We start from the raw sequence: 25,767 nt of genomic DNA, 5'->3' as shown, positions 1-25,767 counted from the left end.
GAATGTAGCATGTGCTTGTGCTTAGTGCTCACAGCAGTTCTCAGGTTTGCAAATGATCCCAAAAGGGATGATGACCACCTGCTTTAGTGAGAATTTTGGAAGGCAAACATGTAATGAACAGCTGATCAATGACAGTACGTGTTCAACAACTGGTACTCTTATAGCGGAATCAATTGGCAGGACTTTTGATTTCTCCGGGGATGAGAATGGACTGTGGCTCATTTACTCCATGGAAAAAAACAAGGGGAAAATAATGATTGGGCAGCTGGATCCCAATATTCTGACAATAGTCAAGTCATGGCAAACCTCAATGTACAAGCCTAAGGCAACCGGCACCTTCATGATCTGTGGGGTGATGTATGCCTTGATGCGGGTGTCTGAACACAAAGAGAAGATCTTTTACAAATATGACACTAACACAGCCACAGAAGGCTCTATGGACATCATCCTGGAAAAGCTCACAGGCACACCACAAAGCACAAGCTACAACCCCAATGACCACAAGCTATACATGTACAATGATGGCTACCTGGTCAGTTATGATGTGATATTCCGACGCGTACTCCTGTTCCAAAAGAGGAGCGTGGTCAGTGTGAAGGAGCCAGATACTTTTGCGATGGTCGGTAAAAACCACTTCAGCTCACGAGACTTTGCCATAGCCTGAAAGAGAAACAAGGCCAGGCACGCACAACATTTACCTATTGGCAAATACATATTTTAAATGGCAAAAGTCTTGATTGTAATGCCAGCAGACAGATTCTATCTTTAAAGGGTATAATTAAACAAGCCCTTTTCTTCACAGTGCAGTCAAGTGTCTACCTGTATGAAGAGAACATGTCACAGGGTTGGCTGCTCTCACCATTGAACCTCCACTGCCTTTCCCTCGCACCAAATGATTCTGGCAATAACAGGATTAGGGCTTTGGTGTAGAATCTGCTATAGATCATGCCACTGAGTAACTAGGAGTTCATAAACAGCAGGCATATACCCTGAAATCACGTTGCGTGTGTTGTGTTTGTGTGTGTCTGTCCCCTCCGCCTAGTTATAACACCTTTTGGGCCTCTCCTCAGGTGTTAACATTTGCCATCTGGAGGACATAAGTTCCACAACACCTGAGCTTCACATTTATTCATTTTCAAGAGTTGCATTGTAGGAGTTATGTTGGGTTGCTCTTTATTTTCTTTACAAAAAGGTGGCCTCACTGAGGTGAACATGTGGATGGCATCATCCTCATGATTATCTCATCCCGTCTAAACAAATCCATGCATGCAAACAACCCTTTTCCTGGGGAAGCCATATGCAAAGCGGTCTCGGGCTTTGTTCAACGTCAGGATATAAGAGCTTGCACGTTCTTAAGGGCTGCGTCCGGATCCGCCTTGTATAGCATGAAGTGGCCTTGGACTTGCGCAGCACTGATCCGATCAGAGGCAGACACGGCCTGTTTGGCAAACTCCTCGGCCGCAGCTGCTGGCTGGTCTGGGTAGAACCTCTGGAACATGCGCCCGAGCTGCCACTCTGAGCAGTACCCCACGTACTGCTTCAGGTCCACCCGGCCAGGGCGAACTAGGGCTGGATCGAGCCTGCAGGGAAAGAGGAGAAGACAAATGAGGCTCAGCAAATGCTCAGGTGGGAAATAAGGTTCTCTATGCTCCTCTCACTTGGGGTATCATCTCCTTGTTCTCTCTCCAACCCCAAGAAGAAACAGGGCTAAGGGAATCTGCTCTCCCCTTTATTTTCTTTGAGCTACTCTCTAAAAGAATATAAAGTAACAGTGCCTTGTAATTTAACTACACCCACATCTTGCTGCACTCACCCATCATGCTCCTCTTTCTCCATACCTGCCAAGTTACCCATGCCCTCCTACAATCTCAGAGGAGCCTGCATGGAACCAGGAACAGTAAACAAGGACAGAACCAGATCTTCAGCTTCTGTGTTAAATGCTGCAAACCAGCATGACCAAAGGAGGCAGAAGTCCATATGTATATATACCCCAGACCACTCCCTAGCAAGCATGACCCCAGCGTTACCCAAAGCCTTACCCAGACAGTTTTAACTGTCTGACCCTGTCTGCTGAGCATTTGCTCTTCTACCCTGCACATGACTCCTTCAGCACCAGGCTTACATGGCTGACAGAGTCCTGTGCTTGTAGGAGAGGATGTGTCACAGGTCTTGGGGACTACAAGAGCCCCAAGATAAGATTCTCTTCCGTCTTCTCCTATAGTATCATCTTCTGGAACAGGAAGTGTTCATTCCTGCTGCCTTCCTCCTTTTTATACTTAAAATAGTTACCAGCTGGTCCCCAGAAAGGCAGACTTTGCCTCATAAAGACAGCACTTCCAAGGGGTGGGTCACAAACTGCCCTCCTCTGTTACTCACTGCAATCTCCTTCTTGACTGAGTTACAAGGAAGCTCATGGAGTTGCCTTGTGTGAGCTAGGGATGGACGGATCAGTTTATTTGGGGTCCATGTCCAAAGTGTTACAGGTGTTAAGTCTGCTCTGTTGCTTTTCCACTTTAAGATCTGTATTTTTTTAATTTAAAAAATCCATACAGAAATTCGTATTTAAAAATGCATTTTATTATAAATGCATATTTAAATAGTATTTATCACAGGGTATGCATCTCTAAATGCATTGCCTCCTAAAAAAAAAAAAAAATCTTAATGCATTTTGGGAACCAAGGACTGTATTGCAAAATTTGGAGGAGTGGGGAAGCTGAAGGATAATTGTAAATTCGTTTGGGAGGTAAAAATTTGGCTAGCTTGCTTGAAAATGCAGACAAAACAAAACTCTCCTCCACCCCTAGCTTGTCTTCACCTCAAAAACACCAATGGAGACAACTTAGGCACTGTGTTACTTGAGGAATCCTTGGTCCCACCAAGGGAAGTTAACCCTTTGGATCGAAGTGGCCTACCACCAAAGGGACTCCATTTGCAAGCTTCCTCCCAGCCACTGAGCGGTGAAGTAGGCTGATTTGCTGGAATACTGGTCCTTCCTGTGTGTGTGTGTGTGTGTAGCTGTTTCCCTGGCAAAACAACAGTCCTGCTCCTGTCTGCGTTTGGGCTACCGAGGGATTCAAAAACCTGCCTCGGGATACCTAACTTTTCCTCGTGGCATGCTTTGGCACCAAATGTGAGAGGGTTGAGTGGAATGGGTTGGGCGAGGTTATCATGGTGTTAGTGTCCTCACCACATGCCGGCTGGTGGTTTCAATGCGTCACCAGTGTGGGACTTCATGTTGTGAGGGGAAGGTGATGAAGAAATTTCTCTATGGGACTGTAAGTTGTTGCTACATCGTCTCCTTCCGCTCCCCCTTTCCCCTTCCTACTTCTGTTACAACAGTTTTGATTTAGCTGCTAGAGGAATGTAGAATCCTAAACCACTGTAGACTCCAGCCTATCAGCCACTACCTTCCTTGGGTGCCATTAAATGATCCTTCCCAAGCAAAAGGTTATCTTCTGCAGCTAACAACCTCTCTATCTGCCCCCATTTTCTGTGCAATGCTTCTGACCTGTCCACATAATTGGTGGTCATGAATACGATCCTTGCTTCGGAGGAAGCCACACCATCCAATGCGTTGAGAAGGCCACTGAAAGTCAGGCGTCCCATGCCTTGGTATGCGTTGGGGTCTGGAGGGAAACACAGCGGCACAGAGACAGCTCAGAGGGAGACACAATAGGTACAGTTGTAACCAAGGGCTGCCCAAATTCTGTCTAGGTTTATAGCCTTCCAGGGGAAGGGCAACAATCCCACTGTTGTGGTCTTATGTCACAGTAGTACCAGCTTTATGCTCCCTGCCTGATGTGCAGTGGTTTGCGAAATGTTCCTGACACACTGCTGTCCAAATAGATACATGAAGGGGTCAGAGAAAATCATGCCACCTGGTGGCAAAATGCAAGTCGATAGAAAGCAGGACAATAAACAGTCGGGATCCTATGTCAAAAGAAGGCTGGCAAAAAGAAGTGCCTCTAGGATCTCTGCTGGCGAATCTCTTCCACAATGCAAAAGATGTAAACCTGTCCCCAAACGCCTGTCTTGTTTCAAGTCTCTCTTTGTATATGGATAACTGATTTGGAATAGGTGTCACATTAAAGCCTGCAGATAATTATTTATCATTATATTTATTCAATCTATCGGTAGCTTGCTACGTAAAAAGTATCGAAGTAACTCACAAAGTTTTAAAGACATAAAGCAAAAAAACAACAACAAGACTCAATAAGAAGAAGTATCTAAGTAACTCACAAAATTTTAAAGACATAAAGCAAAAAAACCCCAAAACCCTCAATAAGAAGGAAAGAGAGCAATACGTTGCAATTAAAAAGAAACTGTACAAAAATCCAGAGAACAGACACAGTAAAGCAGCAGGGGGAAAACTTGGCAACAAAGCATATCATCCAGCAAATCATCACCATCTGTCAAATACCTGAGTTAAGTTTTTACCTGGTGCCAAAAGAATTTTAATGATGGCCCCAGGAGGACCCCACTGTGAAGAGCATTCCACAAGTGGGGAGCCCTGACTGGAACACCCTCTTCCTTGTCACCACACTCCAGACCTCCCTCAGAGTGGGCATTAGTAGGAGGATAAAAAATCAAAGGGTCTGGGTAGGTTCGTAAGGGAAGACATTTTCCAAAAGATATTGGTGTCCTGAGTCATTGACCCCTCTTTGTCAGCACCAGGTCACCAACCCGAATCCCATTGCAAAGTGCAGCTTGGAGGAAGGAGCTACTGTTCAGCTCTCATTCCCCCCACTCTGAATGAACAATTAGCTTGGGAAAGATGCTGCGGTGCAGCACTTAATCAGGATGCCTCCACAGAGTTACAACACAGGGGTGATGAACGCTTGGTCCCAGCTCAGTCAGAGGCAGCAGAAAAGGGCAGCCTGGAACAAGAGAGTGGGGAGGCGCCATCTGCCTGTCACTCACTTTCGGCAGCAAGATCCCGGCTGACGAAAGCAGCGTCCACGTCCTCCAGGAGGATGATGCTCTGTTGAGGAGCTACGCTCAGGAGGTGGTTAAGACGATCGTCAGAGAGGCTGCGGTCGCTCAGGCTCAGGAGACAGATGCTGTACTGAAGTTCTCCAGCAAGGGCTGTGCTGTGATAGACAAAGGACAATGTTTCCACTGAAGAAAACTATGACAACACCTTGTGCAAAGGTGTAAGCTGTAGGGAGTGATTCCTGACCAGGAGCTACACAAGGTGCCCAGGGAGGTACCCCTCAGAGACTGTATCCATGGTCAACAACTTTGAGAAAAGGGGGGTTGGGGGTTGGGAAGAAAAGCTGAGGACATGGTACTCACATGAAACTGCTCTTTCCACAACCTGGGGGCCCGTACAGCAGGTATCCTCTCCGATAGGGGATTCCTACAGACAAAGAGGCTAGTCAAAAGGCAGAAAACTCAGCCTATTCCAACTTCTTATGAAATCTGAGCTACCATCATCACACCCGAGAATAAGAATGAGCTGATCGATGATTCCTTGAGCTCATTCCATAGTGGCCAATTCCAGCTGCTGATAAAGAAATATATTGCACAGGGCTCTGACAGAGTACCCAATTTCCTGCCACCCTAAAGGTTTAGGGCACCCTGAACAAAAGCATTACTTTAACCAACTTGGCAAACAGTTGATACAAAATATTGTGGCAAATGCCAGAAACTTAGTGAACGTTTGGTTTATCAGTACTTGGCTGTGCAGAGACTAGCTAGGACAGTCTCTCTCATAGAAAGTAAGGGATAGTTCCTAATTCTCAAGGATTGAGACTATGCAGGGGCTGTTGTAGAGATTGCAATGAGGTAAGAAGAGGCTTCCCGCTGCACTCATCAGAAGAGAGAGGCATCATGACAGTTGGGAGTCCAAAGCAGGAAGAAGGCACAGACAGTTTGGAAATGACAGGGATGCAGAAGGCCGCAGAGATGCCTTTGTGCGCAATAGCAGAGGGCATTGAGAATGATAATCTGGGCTAAATAATGGGATATACTGGCTCCGTAAGTGGCATCCCACCTGCCTTAATTTAGCTCATAAAGGAAAAGCTCAGGTTGTGAGGGTATCTGAATGTCACTCCCTGAAAGGTAAACTCACCTCGATCAATGTACCACTTGGGGTTACCAGTGAACTCTTTCACATCCTGCACAATTCTCTCGGACACTCCTTTCTCAAGCACTACAGAGGTGAGCGGACGCCGACGTCGTGGGAAACCAAATGGCCGCCATTCAGCCCCCATGGCTGTGTACATCACCGTCTTTCCTTCTTGCTGCCTCAGAGCCAATTCTTTGGCTGCAGAGAAAGGAACAAAGCTGAGGAAAGGGAGCTAACTGGTTAGAGAGCCAGTGTGGTGTAGTGGTTAAGAGTCTCGTAATCTGGGGAACCAGGTTCGTGTCTCCGCTCCTCCACATGCAGCTGCTGGGTGACCTTGGGCCAGCCATACTTCTTTGAAATCTCTCAGCCCCACTCACCTCACAGAGTGTTTGTTGTGGGGGAGGAAGGGAAAGGAGAATGTTAGCCGCTTTGAGACTCCTTCGGGTAGTGATAAAGCGGGATATCAAATCCAAACTCTTCTAACTGCACATCTGGATACAGATGGGAAGGAGGTAGAGGGAAATCGCCTGTCTGCTAAATATAACAAAGAAGCAAGGAAGCATCACCAAAGAGAATGTGTCAATTTGGAGGATAGCCCCAGCTCTAAGTAGGGGTACTTAAGGAACTGGAGTTCTGTGAACTCTGATGCAGAGTGATATAATTTGTACCTCCTGGAATCAGGTGCAGAACAGAACATAACTAGCCATCAGACTTTGGCCTTCTCTAAATTTTGAAACACAGTTTTCAGTTCAAAAAATGCCCAAAGGCATGCAAAATGCATAATTTGGAATAAAATACATTTAGAAATCCATACAATGAGCTACAATCATAGCTACTTCATAAAAATATATTTAGGTATGTATTTAAACATGATTTTTTGCATATTTGTTTTTTTTTTAATTGCAGATTAATGCAGAAACAGGATGGAATGGACTTACTAAAGAACACATGTAAAACAAACCTGGGCCCAGAAATAGACTGATCTATTCATTCCTACTGCCAACATCATCATTAAATGTATTACCCACCCTTGCCAGCAGGCACCACTACAACCAAGGAGAGCTATTGTACCTTCCTGCAGGATGTTGAAGAAAACTTCTCGGTTGCTACCGATTGCTGTGAAGGTGACAGATTCCCAGGGGGTGCCCGTATGCAGGTCAATCATTTGTTTCTCCCGGTTCCGTTCAATGCGGATCCACTTGCTTTTATACCTGGAAGCAGAGCAGGGAACATGTGAACAGGAACTGGTGGTGGGGAGACAACTGGATGAGCAAGCGTGCAATATTCATGACCACCGCTTCCTTATTAGCCTTGCAATACTTCTGCCCATCCCAAAGACGTTCCATGGCCTCACTTACCAAATGAAATGGTTCCCAGGGCTGGGGATAAAGTCAAACTTGGTACTGATACGGCCACTCTCATGCTGCAGGTATGAGGTCTCCACGCTCAGGTGCTGGGTGTGCTTTGCATGGTGAGAGATCCAGCTCAGCAGCCAGTGGTAACTCTTGTCCTTGCTTGGCACCTCTAGGGTGATCATACAATGCCGCCTGAAAGCCACCAAGCCAAGCTGTGCCCCTTTACGGGCCAGGGCCAAGGCTGTACCTACACCCACCAGGCCAAAGCCTGCTCCGAAGTATGGATTGTCCTTCAGGGCCGAGACAAAGTCAGAAAAGGGCATGTTGTGGGTGGGGAAATAACTCCAGTGCTAAAGAGCCATTCCTAGCAGCATTTCTTCTAAACACCAGAACAACACATGGAGAGGAAGAGAAAAAAACAACAAATTAATTATGAAGATATGGGTGGCAAGTATATTGGTCACCTAATTACTTCTTCCAGAAGACGAGCTTTATTGACAAGTTCTCTTTAACCTGGGTGTGAGGAACTTTGACCCTCCAGATGTTGCTGAACTACAACTCCTTCCCTGGCCATTGGCTGTGCTTGCCGGGGCTGATGGGAGTTGGAGTTCAGCAACATCTGGAGAGCTAAAGTCTCACCACACCTGCTTTAGCCTCTTCCATGCTACCTTATTTTAGCAAAATAAAAACCCTGGCAGATCCCTCCCCACTGGAAAACCAGAATACAAGTAATTATGCATACATACTCACAAATTCAGCTTCCCTCTCTATAGTAGTTTGAAAGATTGCAAAGCAAGGCTGCCGCCATTTTGGCTTGTGTAAAGAAAACTAGCTTGCTTTTGTCGGTGTAATCTGGAAAAATTGGTGAAATTGCACTCTGTGCTTAGGCCGTGTCTTCAGCAGCCCATTCCCCATGCTGTTAAGTTAGCACACCGGCTTCACTGGGTGGCTTAAAATAGTCGAAGGCTAAATGCCTGGAGCGTCACTCATTCATCTTCTCTTTCTCTAATGTGTGTATGTGCAGAGATGGGTATAAAGCCAAGGCTGCAGCAGCATTGGCAGGAGTATGAGGTATTCACTGTGAAGAGGTTTTGCTCGGTGCAAGGTACCAGCAGAGAAGCTGAAGGTTACATGCTGTAACCTATAGCATGCTGAGCTCGTTAGGATTCTTGCTCCATGCTTGCAGTCATGGGGTTGTTTTATGTTACATGATGGTGTATGTTTTCATTCCACAGTGTGGGAAGTGGCGGAGACGGAGCTAGTATGGTAAAGTTTTACTTCTAATTAATCAAACCTTGGTTGTCGAACATAATCCATTCTGGAAGACCGTTCAACTTCCGAAATGTTCGATAACCGAGGTGTGGCTTCCGATTAGTTGCAAGAGCTTCTTGCACTCAGGTGGAAGCTGTGTCAGACGTTTGGGTTCCAAAAAATGTTCGAAAACCGGAACATTTACTTTCAGGTTTTCAGCATTTGGAAGCCAAAGCATATGGTAACGGAGGTGTTTGGGAACCAAGATTTGACTGTATAGTAGAATAGTTCATGATGTACCAGCATCTCTTAAAAGTTTATGTAGCTAGGGTGTTTATGCTTATCTTAAACACAATAAACACTTTATACTTTGAATTGAACTGAACGGGGAAGGAGTCTTCTTAACCAGGAATTCTATCTGCTTTCTCCACATCATGCATAATTTTATATAACATGTTCCCCTTTACCTGTTTTTTCCCTGAACTAACGTCCCCACCTCCACCCCCACCATTGTAGCTCTTTATCATAGGGAAGTTGCTCAATTTGGACTGCCCTTTTCTAGCTCAAATGCTTAGGCATGCCCAATGAAGTTTTTGATTTATTGGGCAGACCCCCTCCCCATGCCACCACAATAAAATTTTGAAAGGTCACTCAAAAGTAGCTTGTTGTGTGGCCCAGAAAGCTAGAGAAACATAACTCGGCAACTAGTTACTCCGCCAAATACATGGGGGCCGAATAGTAAATCAATCATGTTTTGCAGCTCATATTCACTTTGAATTTCTTCTGTTTGAGTTAGCATTTTGTCTGCTCTGTGGAGCTTGCTGTTTATTTCCAATAGCATTTGTGGAAAGTAGAAACTGAACTGATGCTCTCTGAAAATTTTCATTACTTGTGTGTGTGTGTTTTTTGGAAAGTCAGCCACAGCCCAAATGTTGGTTGCTGCTCTGGAAACATCTGCCTACCACGACTAGAGATAGGAAAATTTATAATACTTTTCTCCACACTTTTAAAAGGGGTGCGATGCTGAGGAGGAAACCTCTCTATGGGGTTAAGTCCCATTGAGTCCAATGGAACTGACTCCCGGCTGAAATGATGCAGGGTCTCAGGCTCAATTTCCTGCCTCGAAAGGAGAATCATCTGAACCCGCCGCCCTTTTCTCTTGCAGCACTTAATCGCCCCCATAGCATCAAGAAGGTCCTTTCCTTCGTGCCCCCTTCCACACGCCCGGCATAAAGGAACAACACCCGCAGAGTAGAACACGCTCTCCACGCATTAAAGACCTCACCTCCGGGTAGCGCCTCTCTTGCCTTGCTTTTCTCTATGGTTCTTTGACCGGAAACAATTCTTTTCTCTACTCTATCGTCCCCCTAGATATAGAGATATGAAAAGAGTTACAGTAAACTTATACTGTAAATGTATAAACTTATAAATGTATATTAGCATAAATATCCTTTGATGATGATTCTCTACAAATGCATAATGACAGTCGTTTTGATATCTTCGGGGTGAATCCTCTATCTTGCAGTAGGGACAAGAATTCGATCCTAAAATCAGAAGTTACGATAAGGGTAGTGTGCAACTCTCACCTTTTTCTATCTCTACGATAACCCCCAGCTTCAGAAGGCGGAAGTTGGACCGAAGTCGGCATTTCCTGTGCTTATATGTGACAGCAGAGCGGACGCGTTTTCCGGCACTCTATGGTCCCTGAGGGAGCGTTACGTGTCTATATTTTTTCCTTCGCGGTCACGCCAACCCAACCATTTGCCTGCCTGCCTGGGTTCTGGACTTGCGAGGTGAAGATTAACCCCTTTAAAGCGGTTACGGCAATCCCTGGAAGTCGCTCTCGAAAGCTTCCCTTTATGGTGCCGCCTCTGGTCCTGGAACGTCAGTCAGCAGTTACCATAGAGTTGCGGGGTGGGAGCGGGCTCTGGGCGGCACAAAGCGGGGAGGGGGGATGAGTCTCGTTCTTCCTGGGGGGGGGGAGAAGTGAAAGGAAGAGCTTTTGTTTTGTTTTAAGTGGGATGGGGCTGTGGGGCTCCTCGTTGGCCTAGGAAGGCGGTGGACAAGCAAACCAAAGAGGGAAAGGGAAGGAGGTGCCCGGTGGTGAGTTGACTTGGGTGGGCCCTCCAAGACTCTCACGGCATAGCTGTCAACTTTTCCCTTTTCTTGCGAGGAATCCTATTCGGAATAAGGGAATTTCCCTTAAAAAAAGAAAAACGTTGACAGCTATGTCTCACAGGGGTGCAAGGAAGGCAAAAGGTGCTCCCAGAGACTCATTGGCCCCCTAATGCTGTTGTATGTGTGCTTTGTAATGGGGTTGGGGCGGGCGGGTCATGGCCTGAAAAGGAAGGGGCCCCCACAGGGCTAAGCTGAGCCCTGGAGTTGGTTACTGGCCATTCTGCCTCAGGCATCCTCGTTCATCCTTTCCCTTAAAATATCCGTATTTTTCTCTCTCTTTCTCTTCCCTTGCACTTCAGAGAGCAGTAAAGATGGCCCACGCCTGGCACTGGGAGCCTGAACGGCTGCAGAAGAAGCCCACCAGGAGGAGGAGAGGAAACCCGGTGTGTAAGTTCAGCCTCATTGTTTTAAAGCCTGCTTCACCACCCAGTCAGGTGGCTAGATTCCTGCAGGGCTGCTTTACTCCAGCTAGTTGGGATCACTTGCCAGCTGCTATCCAAAAACATGCAGGAGAGGGGATATGGTAAGATGTGTATAAAACGATGCATGGTGTAGAGAAGGCAAACAGAACCATGTTTTTCTCCTTCTCTCCTAATATTGGAGCCTGGGGTCATCTAACGGAGCTGAAGGATAGGAGATTCAGGGTATATAGAAGGAAGGACTTCTTTATACAGTGTGTAATTAAGGTATGGAACTCACTGCCACAATATGTAGTGGTAGCCAGTAGCTCGTGTTACTTTAAAAAGGGAGCTAGACAAATTCACAGACAATAAGTCTATTAGTGGCTTCTAGGTGTGATGGCTATATTCTGCCTCTAGGTTCAGGGATATCATGTTTCTAAATACCGTTTACAGGGGAACAACAGTGGGTGAAAGTTTGGCAGAAGCTGACAGGACTTTTAATTCTAAATGGGCAGTGCCCTTTATTTTTTCTGGAAGTTTTGTTAATCATAGAAATAACTATATCATCAAGCATACAAGGCACTTGCATATCTAGCACGCTGTTACTTATGTTAATTTGGTCTGGAATCTTTCCTCTAAACAGTCTTGGGCATGATTATCTGCAGATGCATGCCAAAATGATTAGGTAACATATTTGTGAGTTTTACTGTGTGCCAGTAGGCAGTTCTGTGTGCTGTTGTTACAGGAAGCAAATTCAAACCCCCAAAATGTATGTCCCAGTGTGAGTCTAATCCTGGAAATTAGCTTTTCATCCAGTTACAACTGCCCATCTCTGAGCCAGGTTTATCTGGAATGAATGCAGTGGAGTTCAGCTGTATGTGAAACTATTACCAAGGTGTTTAGACTCCAAGATTTGAAGAAAGAAATCTGGAGAGAGTGTTCCTATTGATTAAAGTACTGGGCTTTACACAGGAAGAATTAACATACCTTTACCAGCTAGAGTGAAAAAGTACAGCTTGGTATTATATATATAATCTTGTACAGGAAGAAGTCTGCAGGATTGTAGTGTTGGGCTCTGCTGTGTTGCTAAAGCAGAACATTCTGCATATTGGTTCTGGGATGTAATATGTTTTGCAGTAATGGAGATGCTTTTAACTGAGCTAATAGAAGACAGTAGACTGTGCTGGCCAGTGGAAGTAGACTGGCAAAACCTCTTCAGGCTGTGAGGGTAGGCTGCAAATAACCCAATAAATTGCTATCTTATCTAATGGTAGAGCAAGCCCCATTATGTTTTGACAGCCTAGATGCAGTGATAAAGACTATCAAAGTGTTTTCAGCTCTAAATTCTTCAGCAGCCTTAAGCCTCCATACAGTTGGTTTTAGTCTATTCCAGACTTGATTGTAAAAGCCACTGACATAGCTGCATAAACTTTCATCTTTCCTCTGTGCTTCTCTTCCCCAGGAAAGTAAATCTGTGAATGTCCTGAATTTTCCTATCCTGAACCAAATACTGTCCTGTTGAGCTTTCTGCTTAAGCAGACATAGTTGCCAACTCCAATAGCTGCCTAATACTAACAAAGCTAACAGTTAATATTGGGCATTACAAAACCACCCCATACTCATTTATTTTGAAAAACTTAATCCTTGGTTGCTTCTCTTCAGGAAAGCAATGGTACCATTTTCTTGCTATGTTTTTAACAGGAGCTGTACCCCACTTTATGTCATGGTGCAAGGCTACACTGAGGAGTGAATGACAATGAGCACGGGAGCAGTTACAACGGAACCTGTGGGAGGAGACAAGATGAACGCACTATGCCAGGAGCTCTTGCTACCCGGCTCAACAGATGCTGGAAATGAGAACAACCATAGCATCTCCAGTGAGAACTTAGTGGTGGGACAAAGCTTGCTTTTAACAGAGGCTTCTGTGGTAGGAACAGAAACTGCTGGTGTTGAAATATTTGTAGAAGCCGTGACTAGCAGCATGTCCCTCAGCAATCCTGGCAGCACTACAGGTATGTTGTGCCCTGATGGGTCTTCGTAACCATGTAAGAATGAACCACTTTGTCACTGTCATCTTTTAGTGTGAGTGGTTTCTGTCATGTAGCATTTGTATTCTAAAGGAGCATCAGAAAGAAGCCTTAGGATCTTAGGTCTGGTACAAAAGGCCAAGAGACCTGTGAAAAAGTAGTCTGGCTTTTCTGCACCTGATACTGTATTCTGTAATTGTAAGTTGCTTTGATACATTTTAAGTAGTCAGCAGTGAATAAATGCAAGAGAAATGAGGGTAAAGTTAGTACATCTGTTATCTGGGAGAAGGGATATCTGCCACATTCTTTTATCTGCTCTAGGAATTGGAGAGAATGGAGATTGTGTTCTGATCGGGGTTCCTGGGTCCTTGTTATTATCAATTGTCCAGCAAGTCACCAAGATAAGCTATGACTGTGGCTAGATTTGCTTGAGGTACTGTGAGCAGCTGAGATGGAAAAGGTGCAAGGTGTATTTGCCTAATAGGAGGAGGCAGGGATTTATTTTCACTGTATCTGATGGGATATTGCTGAGCTTGCAAATAGGCATGAAGCTTACTGTGGATCTGTTTGCTGCACCTTCATAAGGCTGCTTATGGGAGCTACCCTTCAATGTCATGGTGATAAATATTGGACTAATGCCGTGGAATATAAGGACCAGAGGCATTACTATGTTCTTTGAGGTCTACAGTTTTGCCTGCAGTGCCTCTGCCATACTCAGTACAAATGACTGAACTATCTTTAGGACTAAGAAGCTAATGTCTTTATTAGGGCAAAGGGGCTGATACTGTGTGCCTCAACATCATCCTCTGCCCCCGTCTCTTTTAACAGTGCTGAGGAGCATGAGGGGTATAGGATATGGGAGATGGGAGAGTGCAGTGCGGTGCCTTGGAGGACATCAAGAGCATAGGATTTGCAGGGTACCATATTTACGGCAAAGTAGGGTAGGATGCTTAATGAAGGAGAAGACACCACTTACAGGGATGTTTAGGTGGTGGCATGTGGGAAGGGGGCTTAGGTGTTAAGGAGTTGGAAGCTTACAAGGGAGTGATTGGCATCAGTGATCTTGCAAAGGAATTTGAGAGGCAAGATTCATATAGGTAGTACACACTGAGACAGGATAGTAAGGGACACGTTTGAAAATTAAGCAGTGGTCCTACCATTGCCCTCCTTCAAATCAAACTGGTGATCTTTTCCTATGAAAATGTTTGGGTGTGGTTCTAAACACCTGAAGCATGGAGAGTCCCCCCCACCCCCCCGCTCCAACCCTTTTGAATTGAATCCTGTGTTCTGATAACAGTTCTTATAGGTGACTCTCCACCTATATGCTGATGGCTGTGGCAGAGCTTTGGAGAATCCTTGCCTGTAAGCTGACGCAGTTTTTAGTAATTTTTGCCTTGGACGAGATTTGAACTGAGGCATGAGGTAGGGGTGTGTGGATTTTTTTCTACCTTATTTTCAGCTGTTGTTGTTTTTTAAATATCTCCTTACAGAGGTCTTGGTTAAAGTTGTGGAGCTCTATTTCTGCGAACGGTGTGGGCAGAGCTTCTCTGACCCTGGCCTGCTTTCCCAGCATCAGTGCATTGAGCTTCCCAGAGGACAACTTGCAAGCATCCCTCAGCTCCAAGAGCTACCACTGGGCCTTACAAGCCAGAGCCTGGCTGTCTCTGGAGAGCAGTCGACAGTCTATGAGGCACAAGCGCAGGGCTTGCTGGATAGAAGCAGGCAGGACCCTGAATTCTGTACCGATCCCCTCTTGTGCCCTGTTTGTCAGGTGGAGTTTGCCTTGCCCACTAAGCTGAAGGAGCATTTCAGGGATCACCAAAAACCTACGGGTCCCCAAGTGTGCTTTGAAGAAGGCTGTCATTTCAGCTCGGAGGATCGCAAGCAACTCCGGGGGCACCTGCGGCACGTCCACCAGGTGTGCCCAGTCACCTGCACCTACCGTGGCTGCTCGCTCTTATTCCGAAGCCGAGAGGACATGGACCTTCACCGCAGAAGCCACTTCCCGTTTCACTGTAGGCACTGTGACTTCATCAGCGGCAACACCAAGCAGTTTGGGCAGCACCGACACAGCCATCTGCAGGAGGCCACACAGCAGGATGCGGAGGCAGCGCTGGAGACGGGAGCAGTTGCTGAGAGCACTGAGCACAGCTTCACTGCCATAGTGGGGAAGCGGCTCACCCACCATCTGCTTCTAACATCAGGTACCTGGGGCTGAGGAAGAGACTAGGGTGGGCAGAAGGGGGAATGCTTGGGAGTGATGCCAGCCACCTACTTCTTAAAAACCCCACTGGATCCTAGGGGTCTCTTAACTCACTTTTGTGACAGCTTCCACTTCACTTAGAGACAATGCCATAGGCAGAGGTAAAGGGGTGAAGCTCCATTAGTCAGTCGGCTTTGTGGAATGATATTGTTTGTGGATGTGGAAAATTATAGCATGAAAAGATGGTGGTAGATTCTGAATGGTGAACTATGGCAGGGAAAGGGATTTGAAATGGTGGGAAAGTTGGGGGAATGCAGTAGCCGAGAGCAGCTCTCCCTTTGAAAATGCCCAAAGTTTAATCCTCAAACCATGAAGGTCTTATTTCCACTTTTTATGTGTCTTAATTTTAACCCTCTTTTCTAGTTCCTGTTCTACTTCCCTTTGCCTGGTTCTCAATATGCATTTATTTGCATGTTATCATTTGCTCATCTCAAGCCTTTTCTCTATAAAAAAATGGAGTCCCTGGTTTATATTTCATTTTCTTTCCAAGGAAGGGAAGAACCACTAAACAAGGCTGAGAATTGCTTGGAAGTTCAGAGTGGTTGGGATGTGACTGAAATGGAGCCTGGCCTGGGGGCACATGTTGGTAGCAGTCATGTGCCTCCTGAGGACTCAGGACCCAAGGAAGACACAGGGGATGAATTTCAGGAGGAGGAGGAGGAGGAGGAGGTGGTGGTGGAGAAGGAGAGCTTTGAGAAGAAAGCATCTTCTAAAAGAACAAAGGCTCAGCTGATCAAAGGTAGAGACTTGCATTAATTTGCGAGCAGTACAGTTTCTGGCATTTCTTAGAAAAGCTTTGCCAAACAGCAAATGCACTGGCATATTACAGCATGCCCTATATTTGAAGAGGGTCTCCCTGCCTGAACTGGTTGTTTTCTTTCCTGAGTTCAGAGGCAAACTACTTCACACATTACTTCCCACTTCTGCTTGGAAATCTATTTGTGATGCTTTCTTTTCTTTGGAGTGGGGTGGAGCATTGAATGCAATGGCTATTCTCCAGTGGGTGCTAACTGATTCCCAATTATCCCTAAATCTCCTGAGCTACTAGAAGCTCTTAAGCATAGGCTGGGTTTTTTAGATAAATTTCATGTCTGTAAAAAAACCCCTCTATTGTTATAGGCCATTGCAATAATTTTTTATTGTAGGGTAGAGAGAACATGGGAAGAGATTGCAGTTCGGAGCAACTGTTATTGCTAGAGATGAGAGGCAGGCAAAATAGACTTCTGGAGCATGACCAAAGGCCCTTTTATTCATTCCTCTGCACTTAAGGCATGCTCCTCTCATTGCAGAAGGTGCGGTTGAGGACTCCAAATACCTGTTCAAGACCCACATGTGTCCGGAGTGCAAGCGTTGCTTCAAGAAGCGGACTCACCTGGTGGAACACCTACACCTCCACTTCCCTGACCCCAGGCTGCAGTGCCCAAACTGCCAGAAGTTCTTCACCAGCAAGAGCAAGCTGAAGATCCACATGATGCGTGAGAACGGGGAGAAAACCCACCGCTGCCCACTCTGCCACTACAGCTCTGTAGAGAAGAATGCCCTCAACAGGCACATGGCCAGCATGCACGAGGACATCTCCAACTTCTACTCGGACGTCTACTCCTGTCCTGTGTGCAAGGAGACGTTCAAGCTCAGCCATGCCCTCAAGGAGCACCTGAAGACCCACAAGGCAGAGCCCAAGCAGCTGAGCTGCTTCCAGGCCGACTGCAGCTACTGCACCGAGGACCGCAAGGACTTCCTGCGGCACGTCAGGGAGGCGCACTACATCAAAGCGGTGGAGTGCAAGTACTACGCCTGCTCCCTGCTCTTCCCCACCGCGGAGGTCATGGAAGCGCATCGCAAGACGCACTACGCCTTCCACTGCCAGCAGTGCGACTTCATCTGCTCCAACAAGCACGTCTTCCGCAAGCATAAGAAGCAAGGCCACCCGGGGAGCGAGCAGCTCCAGTGCAGCTTCTGCCCCTTTGCCACATTCAACTCTGTGGAATTCCACGACCACGTGGGCAAGATGCACGCCAGTGAGAAGATCCACAAGTGCACCGAGTGCAACTTCGCCACGGCGCACAAGAGGGTCCTCATCCGCCACATGCTGCTCCACACAGGCAAGTTTGCTTCCCTGCATGGGGACTCCTAGGGAAGCTCTGGAACGTGTCTGCTTGTTTGCTTGTCCCCTTTGTCTCCTGCTGTCTCATAGTGCTCTGAACGGCAGGTCTGTAGTCCTAATTTTCCTACCTGCTCCTACTTCTTTAGTTCTACCCTTTTCCACTATGGGAACAGTTGCCTTATTTGTATACTGAAGGACTAGGGAGACCTAGGTTAATATTCCTGACTCTCAGAAGCTTTCACTGGGTTTTTCTTGGGTCAGTCACATATTCTCAGACTTAACTTGCCTCACAGGGTTTTTGTCGGGAGAGGTGGGAGCTGAGGTGGGAACTACAGGTGCCACCTCGTGCTCCTTAGAGGAAAGGTGTGAAATAATGAAATTCATACATTCTAAACTTGAAAGGAAACTCCTTCCAGACCTCTACTTTGATCATTGTGATGGAGACTTAAAATTCAGATATAGATTGAGGACCCACAGGTTATACTTGTTTTTCTTGTACAAAATTCTGGCCTTCTGGGGCCCCCTTCATGCAGGTTCGGCCCCCACACCTCTTGTTGAAAGACCTAGATTCTGTACTGGAAAAGGATTGAGATTCTTTAGTGAAATTTAGGCAGATTTGCCAGATTTCCGAACTTTAGTCTGACAACAGAATTTCAGTTCTGGTTATAGAGTTCAACAGTCTTCAGTATAAAGTTAGATTCCCTGACTAGACCTTTGTTGGGGTTTGCAATTTTTGGCAGCCCATTCCCCATTTTAGTTGCAATTTCCCACCAGCCTTTCCTTTTCCCAGCTAGCAGCCTTGGATGCCGCTAGGTGAAGGTGCTTAGGGCACTGTCGCATTTACCTGCCCACCCCAACCTCCCAGCAAGCCCCTCCAAAGCAGGAAGGTCTGGCAAGCAAAGGGCAGGAACGTGGAGAAGGACTTTCCAGTTTGTGGCCCTGCATGGTGAAGGCACTCGCAGTGCTGTGGTGATGCAGCAGCCAAGCAGCCCTAGCCTTCCTCCCCACTTTGGAGTGAGAAAGAGGCAGGGATTGCTGCTTAGCTGATGGGATCATTGCCACTCACCTCTACACTTGCACCGTGGGAAGGCATGCTTGTTAATGCTTACTTGAGGGCAGTGCCACACATGGTTGAAACCTGGGTGGCATCCATATGCAGTGACAGTATAGCAATATGCTGTGGGAAGGAAGTGCTACTATTTATTTTGGGGTTTCGTTTGTGGGGCGGGGCAAGGTAGGGCCTCATTTTAAATTGAAAATCTGCTGCCCCGAAGGGGTACTGTGCGCAGGACTGTCAATCCACAGCTTCCAGTTTGCTCTGTGACTTTAGGAGAGAAGCCTCACAAATGCCAGCTGTGCGACTTCACTTGCCGAGACGTGAGCTACCTTTCCAAGCATATGCTGACCCACTCTGACGACAAGAACTACATGTGCACTGAGTGTGGCTATGTGACAAAGTGGAAGCACTACCTGAACGTTCACATGCGGAAGCACACGGGAGATCTGAGGTACTGAGAGACCCCCATCCCCTTCCCCTGGCTTGTTTCCTGTATCAGGAAGTAATCCGTATGCAGAGCTGAGGCCTTTCTCCTTCCACGGCCTTGACCCACTCTTCTTTTGTGTGCAACCAGGTATCAGTGTAACCAGTGTTCCTACCGCTGCCACCGGGCCGACCAGCTGAGCAGCCACAAGCTGCGCCACCAGGGCAAGTCCTTGATCTGCGAGGTGTGTGGCTTTGCTTGCAAGCGCAAGTATGAGCTGCAGAAGCACATGCAGGCGAAGCACTCCCAGAACTACCAGTCCCCCGTCTTCCAGTGTCAGTACTGCAGCTACCAGACCAAATACAAGCAAGCCCTGCTCAACCACGAGAACTGCAAGCACACCAAGCAGAGGGAGTTCCGTTGCGCCCTCTGCCCTTACCGCACCTTCAGCAATACCAGCCTTTTCTTCCACAAGCGCAAGGTCCACGGCTATGTGCCCGGTGACAAGGGCTGGCAGGAGAACTATGCCAGCAAGGAGCTGGAGGTCACCTCGACGGAGGTGCTGCTCAGTTACAACCTGGCCATGACCCTCCATGCTGAGCCCAGTCCCTCCCTCCCCAGGAGGCATGACAAAACCAAGGCCCTTGTTTCAGAGGTCCAGGAGGAGGATGGCCCCCAGGAGACTTTCATCATGTCTCTCTTTGGGAGTGAAGGCAATGCTGAGACTGGGAGAGAGGAAGTGGTGGGAGAGCAAGACCATAGTAAGACAGATGCAGCCCCTTCAGAGGAAGTCTCAACCAAAGCCTTTCCGAAGGGCTCAGGGGAATCAGGCAGTATTGGGAAGCCCCTTCCAACTTGCACACTGCATCTGGAGACCCTGTGTAGCTCTGACCCAGAGCAGCTGGTTGAGGAGATGCCCGCAGCAATGCCAGACAGTGGGGCGGCCCTGAATTCTAAGGAGGTGGAATCGGCCTATGAAGCATTAGGTTCCAAGGAGTCCCTCCTCCTGGAGGACAGCGAATCTGCTCTCGACGACATCCCTGACTTTGAGGAGGAGGCAGAGGTACATGAGGATAGAGAGATGGAGCTGGAGAAAGATGCTGGGTCAAGGACTGTTGAAGAGAACAAAAAAGATGCTCAGCAGGATCTGGGGGACAGTAAGGGTGATGGGCGGGACTCTGAACTTCAGCAGGCACCACCCAGCCCTGAGCAGGGATTGGGGTGCAAAGAACCCAGTATAGAGGAAGCTTGGCCAAAGGGGTCAAAGCAAGATTCTCTTCGACCTGTTACTGGCCACGAGACTCTCCTTGCCCCAGAAGATATGCTTCCTCCCTCTGAAGAAGGCTCCGATTCAGAATCTGTGCTGAAAGCTCTAAGGAGGCAGGACAAGGAGCAAGCCGAAACCCTGGTCCTGGAAGGCAGGGTGCAGATGTTGGTGGTTCAGTCCGAGAGCCGCGTCTTCAAGTGTGAGAAATGCTCTTACATCACCAGGAAGGAGAAGTCAATGCTGGTGCACTGCAAAGCTGGCTGTCATGGCAGGAAATGCCCCTTGGTGTGCCAGGAGTGTGGGGCCATTTTCAAGCAGCAGAGAGGCCTGAATACCCACCTCCTTAAGAAATGTCCGGCCCTCGTGAAGAAGACTGGCGGGAAAGCAGCCTGCTTAGACCAGCCTGCTGCAGTACAGCCCAATGGCAAGAGCCTGGAAATAGCGGAGGCTAAGAAGAATGAGGCAGGAGCCCCGGACGAGGAGGTGAGCAAGCTTCAAAAGGCTTCCTGGGATGCAGAACCGACGCCTGTGAATGCTGAATCTGCGGCCGCTGTCCTTCCCAACACACAGTCCTTGGCCATTAGTTTGCAAGAGAAGCCATCTCAGGATGTCCCTGAAACCATGGTAGAAGAACAGTTGCCAGGAGCTACCGCTGACACAGCTAGCTATCCCTTAGAGAAATACTATGTGGAGCAGAGCAAGTTCCACTGCAAAGCCTGTTCTTTTGCCTGTTCACGGGTGTCCACCATCCGCTCCCACGTAGAGGACGGCTGCCGTGGCTCAGAGCAGTTCTGCTGCCCATTGTGCTCTAAGCCGTTCCATTCTAAGAGGGCCGTTAAGATCCACCAGTTGGAGGGGCACGTTGAAGCTCATCCCACCCGGCTGCTGGAAAGGACCAAGCGCAGGGCGGACTCGGAGGGCGGAGATCAGCAAGCAAATGGACAAATCATCTGCAAGGAGATGGGTCGGGCCAATGAGCCAGCGGGAGCAAGCTCTCCCCGCCCTGTGGCCACACACAAGAAGCGGCACTTCTCCTGCCCCTCCTGCCCCTTCACGTGCCACCAGGAGCGTGCCCTGAAGACCCACAAGAAGCGGGGCTGCCTGAAGCTGGGCGAGTTCCGCTGCACGCTGTGCCCCTTCACTTCCAAGGCCGCGGCAGCGCTCCGACTGCACCGCAAACTCCACCGCAAGTACTACAGCAGCCGGCCGCAGCTGGCCTGCCGCCAGTGCGACTTCACCTGCAAGCAGGTGCGCTGTCTGCGCCAGCACGTGCGCATCAAGCACGAGGGCGAGAAGCCCCACAAGTGCCCTTACTGCGAGTTCAGCACCACCCGGCGCTACCGGCTGGATGCCCACCAGTCTTTGCACACAGGCGTGGGCCGCATCGCCTGCCCCACCTGCGGCCAAACTTTCGGCACCAACTCCAAGCTGCGCATCCACCGCCTGCGGGTCCACGAGAAGAAGCCCACCCACTTCTGCCCACTCTGTGACTACAGCGGCTACATCCAGAACGACATCACCCGCCACGTCAACAGCTGCCACCAGGGGGAGCTGAACTTTGCCTGCGCCCACTGCCAAGCCCGCTTCAGCTCGGAGACGGCCCTCAAGCAGCATGCCCTGCGCCAGCATGAGGAGAAGGTCTCCTACGCCTGCCCTCGCTGCACCTTCGTCTGCCACAGCGAGGCCACCCTCAAGTGCCACGTCCAGAAGCAGCACCCGCACCTGGAGTGCGCCACCTGCAAGGCCACGCTGGCCACCCGCGAGGAGCTGGAGGAGCACAAGAAGCTGCACTTCAGCCACCGCTGCGACATCTGCAGCTACGCGGCCAAGGAGCGGCAGCAGCTGGTGAGCCACTACTTGGAGGCCCATGAACCCCCCGCGGCCAGCGAGAGGCTGCTCAGGTGCTCCTTCTGCGACTTCAGTTGCTGCCACCAGCTGGTCCTGGACCACCACGTGAAGGGCCACGGTGGCACCCGCATCTACAAGTGCTCCGACTGCGAGTACGCCACCAAGAACAAGCAGAAGATCACGTGGCACATCCGCATCCACACCGGGGAGAAGCCTTACAAGTGCCACCTGTGCCAGTACGCCTGCGCTGATCCTTCGCGACTCAAGGTGAGAGCCATCCATGCTTGGGATGATGGTTAATAATGATTGCCTTGCCTGATTTGTCCACCCCCTGCCCAGTATGTACCTATCTGTTTCCCCTTTCGGAGGGACTTAACTTTAGCTTCATTTGTTCTGGTTTTAACTTCCTGTTAGAAGATTTAATTGCCACCAGTGGAGGCAAAACCTATCCAGTAATTGTCTAATACGATCGCCTTTCAGTGACAGACCATATGAAACATCTGTTGCTATCCGGGGGTTTTTTTCAGCCCAGCTAGACTGGCTGCTTCCAGTCTGTGATTCTGATCTCTTCCTCCTCTCTTGAAATCTTACAACTCTCTCTTATGCTTCAGCCAGTCTTGCCCCTCTCCTGCATGCATTTTGAAAGGTTGAAATGAAAAACAAAAACAAGAAACAAAACTAAGGAGTGCCTCAGATGCGGTGGGTTAAGTCTGGCCTTTGTTACTGTGACTTTTCAGTGCCTTACTGTCCGTAGTATTCCCTCTCTGTCCTTGTGCAAGAGGACTGTCATCCAGGTTGCCTGTTAGGACCACGGGTCCACTGGGTGAATTATTTTTTTCTTTATACAATTTATCTCCTGCCCTTCCTCCCAAAGGAGCCCAGGGTACCTGTTGATACATTTGCTTCACTGTTTAGTCTTCCTTGTTTCCTGGGTTCATAATAATGTTCCAGTCAAGTAACTGAATTAAACCACTTGTGAGGTTGGTGTCCCACATGTGTGACCTCCCCCCCCCCTTTGTCTCCCTCTCTCTGCCCAGTATCACATGCGCATACACAAGGAGGAGAGGAAGTACCTTTGCCCGGAATGCGGCTACAAGTGCAAGTGGGTGAATCAACTGAAGTACCACATGACAAAGCATACAGGCAAGTGCTTCACTGGAATTTGGAGGTCTGGGCACTCAGGAGCTAGAAAGGGCAGCCTCTGTTCCTCTTGGGGGGATAAAGCCTTGCAGGGCCATGTGTTTTGTTCACGTGATGTGAAGAACAGAACCTCTTGTAACCTTTCAAAAGCTGTATGCAGAGGCAAACAGTTGGCATGGTCCAGATTTGATAGAGATTTCTTTCATCACAATTGGATTTATGAGAGTAGACACGGTGATCTGTAGATACTTGAAGAAATGTGGCAGCAGTCTGTTCTGTGAAGAACTAGACAGAATATTGTCCCTTTTGAAATGTTGCTGGTCCACCAGTGCATCTATTTTGGGTGGGGATATCAGAGTAAAGAACTGACTGTAGCTTTTGGAAGTGTTGGTACACATCAATTTTGAAATACATATCTCACCGCAGGCATTCTTGCTTTCCTTGTTCCATCTCCAATCCTTCTGGTTAATAATGCACTGACTGCCACACTGATGAAACTTGGGCCGTGCTTAGAGTATACCCATTGAAATCAAGAGGCTTAAGTTAGCCATGTCCATTGATTTAATAGGTCTGCTCTGAGTCTGATACAACCGCTTATTTCCATTTGAGAGCATTTCTGCCTGGTAGCATTTGGGCTGCTGAAGGAGTTTTCATTAGAATTTGGGGTATTTTTGTAGCCATAGTTCAAGACCAACATATGAGGCTGCAGTACTGAGTGGAGATTTGGGGACACTCCTTTCGCCAGGGCATGCACCATCCTTTAGAGCATGGATGAGTGGCAATGTTGAGCACTGTTGAGGTGGAAGACACATGGGCTGTGGCTTGGTTTTGATGGTCTGGCATCTCCCACCTGCTTCCAGTGTGTTGCTCTGTGCTTTCTACACAGGGATCAAGCCATATCAGTGTGACGAGTGCGAGTACTGCACCAACCGTGCCGATGCCCTGCGCATCCACAAGGAGACGCGCCACCGCGAGGCCCGCTCTTTCATCTGCGAGCAGTGCGGGAAGGCCTTTAAGACTCGCTTCCTCCTCAAGACGCACCTGAAGAAGCACAGCGAGGAAAAGCCGTATGTCTGCAACGTCTGCTACCGGGGTTTCCGGTGGGCAGCCGGCTTGCGGCATCACTATCTCACGCACACCAACGAGCACCCTTTCTTCTGCCGCTACTGCAGCTACAAAGCCAAGCAGAAGTTCCAAGTGATCAAGCATCTGCAGAGGCACCACCCTGAGCAGGGCGGGATGGAGGGGGATCTCAGCAAAGGGGTGGGCAAGGACCCTAGTACACTTCCTGTCCACCTACATGATGCTCAGCTGGAGATTCCCCCCTCCAAGCACCCAGAGGTGATCGAGGCCCAGGTGTCACCGCATGGCTAAGTCAAACCTGGGGGGAAATGAACTTTGCACATTGAGATGACACTTTGCTGTGGTTTCCATGAACTGGAAGTGGGTGGAAGCCCTCAGCCTGGAAGCACACGATGTGCCCATCCAAGCTGTTTCAAGCCCGCTAGGGCAAACACTGGCCTCTGTAGGTCAGGCGTACGCCATTGTGTATGTTTTATAGTCATATCTGTACATGGGATGTAAAATATGTGACTGTATAAAAGGGATCTCCAGCTTTCTTTGCAATTTTCATGGTGTTGAATTCTTTGCTTTGCCCAATAGGGCAGTCAAGATGAAGGGTGAGTGCTGGGAGAAACAATACTTTATGGAAGTTGGGAGGGAGGATTGAGCCTGGCTTCTGAAAAAGGGTCTTGGTATGAGAATAGTTACTCATAAGGTCCCATGCTTTCTAAAAGTCTGCACTATTGGGAAATGGTCTTCCCTGCTGAAAGTTGTATCCAGTGACCTCAGGACAGAGCTTTGTGATGCACCAAGTACATTTTTGTGCTACCAGCCTTCTGCCTGATGCATTTAAAAATGAAGTTATTCCTTTCATATCCACCTGGACTTAACCATCCAGGAGTCCTTTACCTTTACCGTTTTTTACCCCAGCCATTTGTGTTGCTGTGGAATGATGTTCATTTTAATCAGACAGCGCTAATTTGCAAGAGCTGCTTTCTGCTTGCAGGAATTTCAAAATTAGCATGGAAGGTCTTGTATATACTTCTTGCCAGTGGCTGTAGTGGGAAAGGCTTGGCATTTTCTTCCTTTCTTCTAGGGAGTGCAGGGACACATGTCAATCTTACTTGGAAGTAATCAGTTTGTTCCAGCTTGCAAAGGATGAGAGCATTTGATAAAGCCTCTTTATGACGGGCCAGGAGCACTTAGCAGGTTGCTGTCTTGGAAACCCTTTTGACAAAGTGAGTTTATAACTGCACTTAATTGATTTTTGACATCGTAGTACTGTGCCGCAAGCCTTTCTGGGCAGCTTTACTAAACTAA

General features: G+C 48.1%; 2 protein-coding genes across 12 annotated transcripts; one reads left to right on the top strand and one right to left on the bottom strand.

Moving 5' to 3' along the window:
* Window positions 1-1,111: 1,111 nt before the first annotated feature.
* BCS1L (BCS1 homolog, ubiquinol-cytochrome c reductase complex chaperone) lies at window positions 1,112-10,383 on the bottom strand. 2 transcript variants are annotated; one of them, XM_083444763.1, is made up of 9 exons: window positions 10,257-10,383; window positions 9,962-10,043; window positions 7,429-7,804; window positions 7,142-7,281; window positions 6,074-6,268; window positions 5,296-5,359; window positions 4,921-5,090; window positions 3,509-3,626; window positions 1,112-1,580 (listed from the first exon to the last, which is right to left on the bottom strand). In XM_083444763.1, exons 3-9 carry the CDS (start codon window positions 7,746-7,748, stop codon window positions 1,328-1,330), a joined length of 1,260 nt encoding a protein of 419 aa, XP_083300889.1. In that variant the 5' UTR covers window positions 7,749-7,804; window positions 9,962-10,043; window positions 10,257-10,383; the 3' UTR covers window positions 1,112-1,327. The 2 variants fall into 2 exon arrangements, with proteins under 2 accessions (XP_083300889.1, XP_083300890.1); XM_083444764.1 differs by lacking the exon at window positions 9,962-10,043 and having other exon boundaries at window positions 10,263-10,370.
* ZNF142 (zinc finger protein 142) lies at window positions 10,335-25,011 on the top strand. 10 transcript variants are annotated; one of them, XM_083444652.1, is made up of 10 exons: window positions 10,335-10,469; window positions 11,154-11,237; window positions 12,957-13,267; window positions 14,773-15,486; window positions 16,036-16,284; window positions 16,835-17,647; window positions 18,980-19,157; window positions 19,281-22,512; window positions 23,283-23,388; window positions 24,272-25,011. In XM_083444652.1, exons 3-10 carry the CDS (start codon window positions 13,006-13,008, stop codon window positions 24,757-24,759), a joined length of 6,042 nt encoding a protein of 2,013 aa, XP_083300778.1. In that variant the 5' UTR covers window positions 10,335-10,469; window positions 11,154-11,237; window positions 12,957-13,005; the 3' UTR covers window positions 24,760-25,011. The 10 variants fall into 10 exon arrangements, with proteins under 10 accessions (XP_083300778.1, XP_083300780.1, XP_083300785.1 ...); XM_083444654.1 differs by having other exon boundaries at window positions 11,154-11,241; XM_083444658.1 differs by lacking the exon at window positions 10,335-10,469 and adding an exon at window positions 10,504-10,560 and having other exon boundaries at window positions 11,154-11,241.
* Window positions 25,012-25,767: the final 756 nt, after the last annotated feature.

This window comes from Podarcis tiliguerta (genome assembly GCF_965153285.1).
Source record: "Podarcis tiliguerta genome assembly, chromosome: 1".
NCBI classification, from domain to species: domain Eukaryota; kingdom Metazoa; phylum Chordata; class Lepidosauria; order Squamata; family Lacertidae; genus Podarcis; species Podarcis tiliguerta.
This window is presented reverse-complemented; position numbering and strand designations above follow the sequence as displayed.

Excerpts from the sequence above, each read along its gene's own strand:
- ZNF142 (XM_083444652.1), top strand. The coding sequence starts at position 13,006 with ATGACAATGAGCACGGGAGCAGTTACAACGGAACCTGTGGGAGGAGAC. Across the intron at positions 13,268-14,772 it reads CAATCCTGGCAGCACTACAG|AGGTCTTGGTTAAAGTTGTG; the intron begins GTATGTTGTGCC and ends ATCTCCTTACAG. Across the intron at positions 23,389-24,271 it reads CCACATGACAAAGCATACAG|GGATCAAGCCATATCAGTGT; the intron begins GCAAGTGCTTCA and ends CTTTCTACACAG.
- BCS1L (XM_083444763.1), bottom strand. The coding sequence starts at position 7,748 with ATGCCCTTTTCTGACTTTGTCTCGGCCCTGAAGGACAATCCATACTTC. Across the intron at positions 5,360-6,073 it reads CAAGTGGTACATTGATCGAG|GAATCCCCTATCGGAGAGGA; the intron begins GTGAGTTTACCT and ends CTTTGTCTGTAG. Across the intron at positions 5,091-5,295 it reads TGTGGAAAGAGCAGTTTCAT|CACAGCCCTTGCTGGAGAAC; the intron begins GTGAGTACCATG and ends TGTCTATCACAG.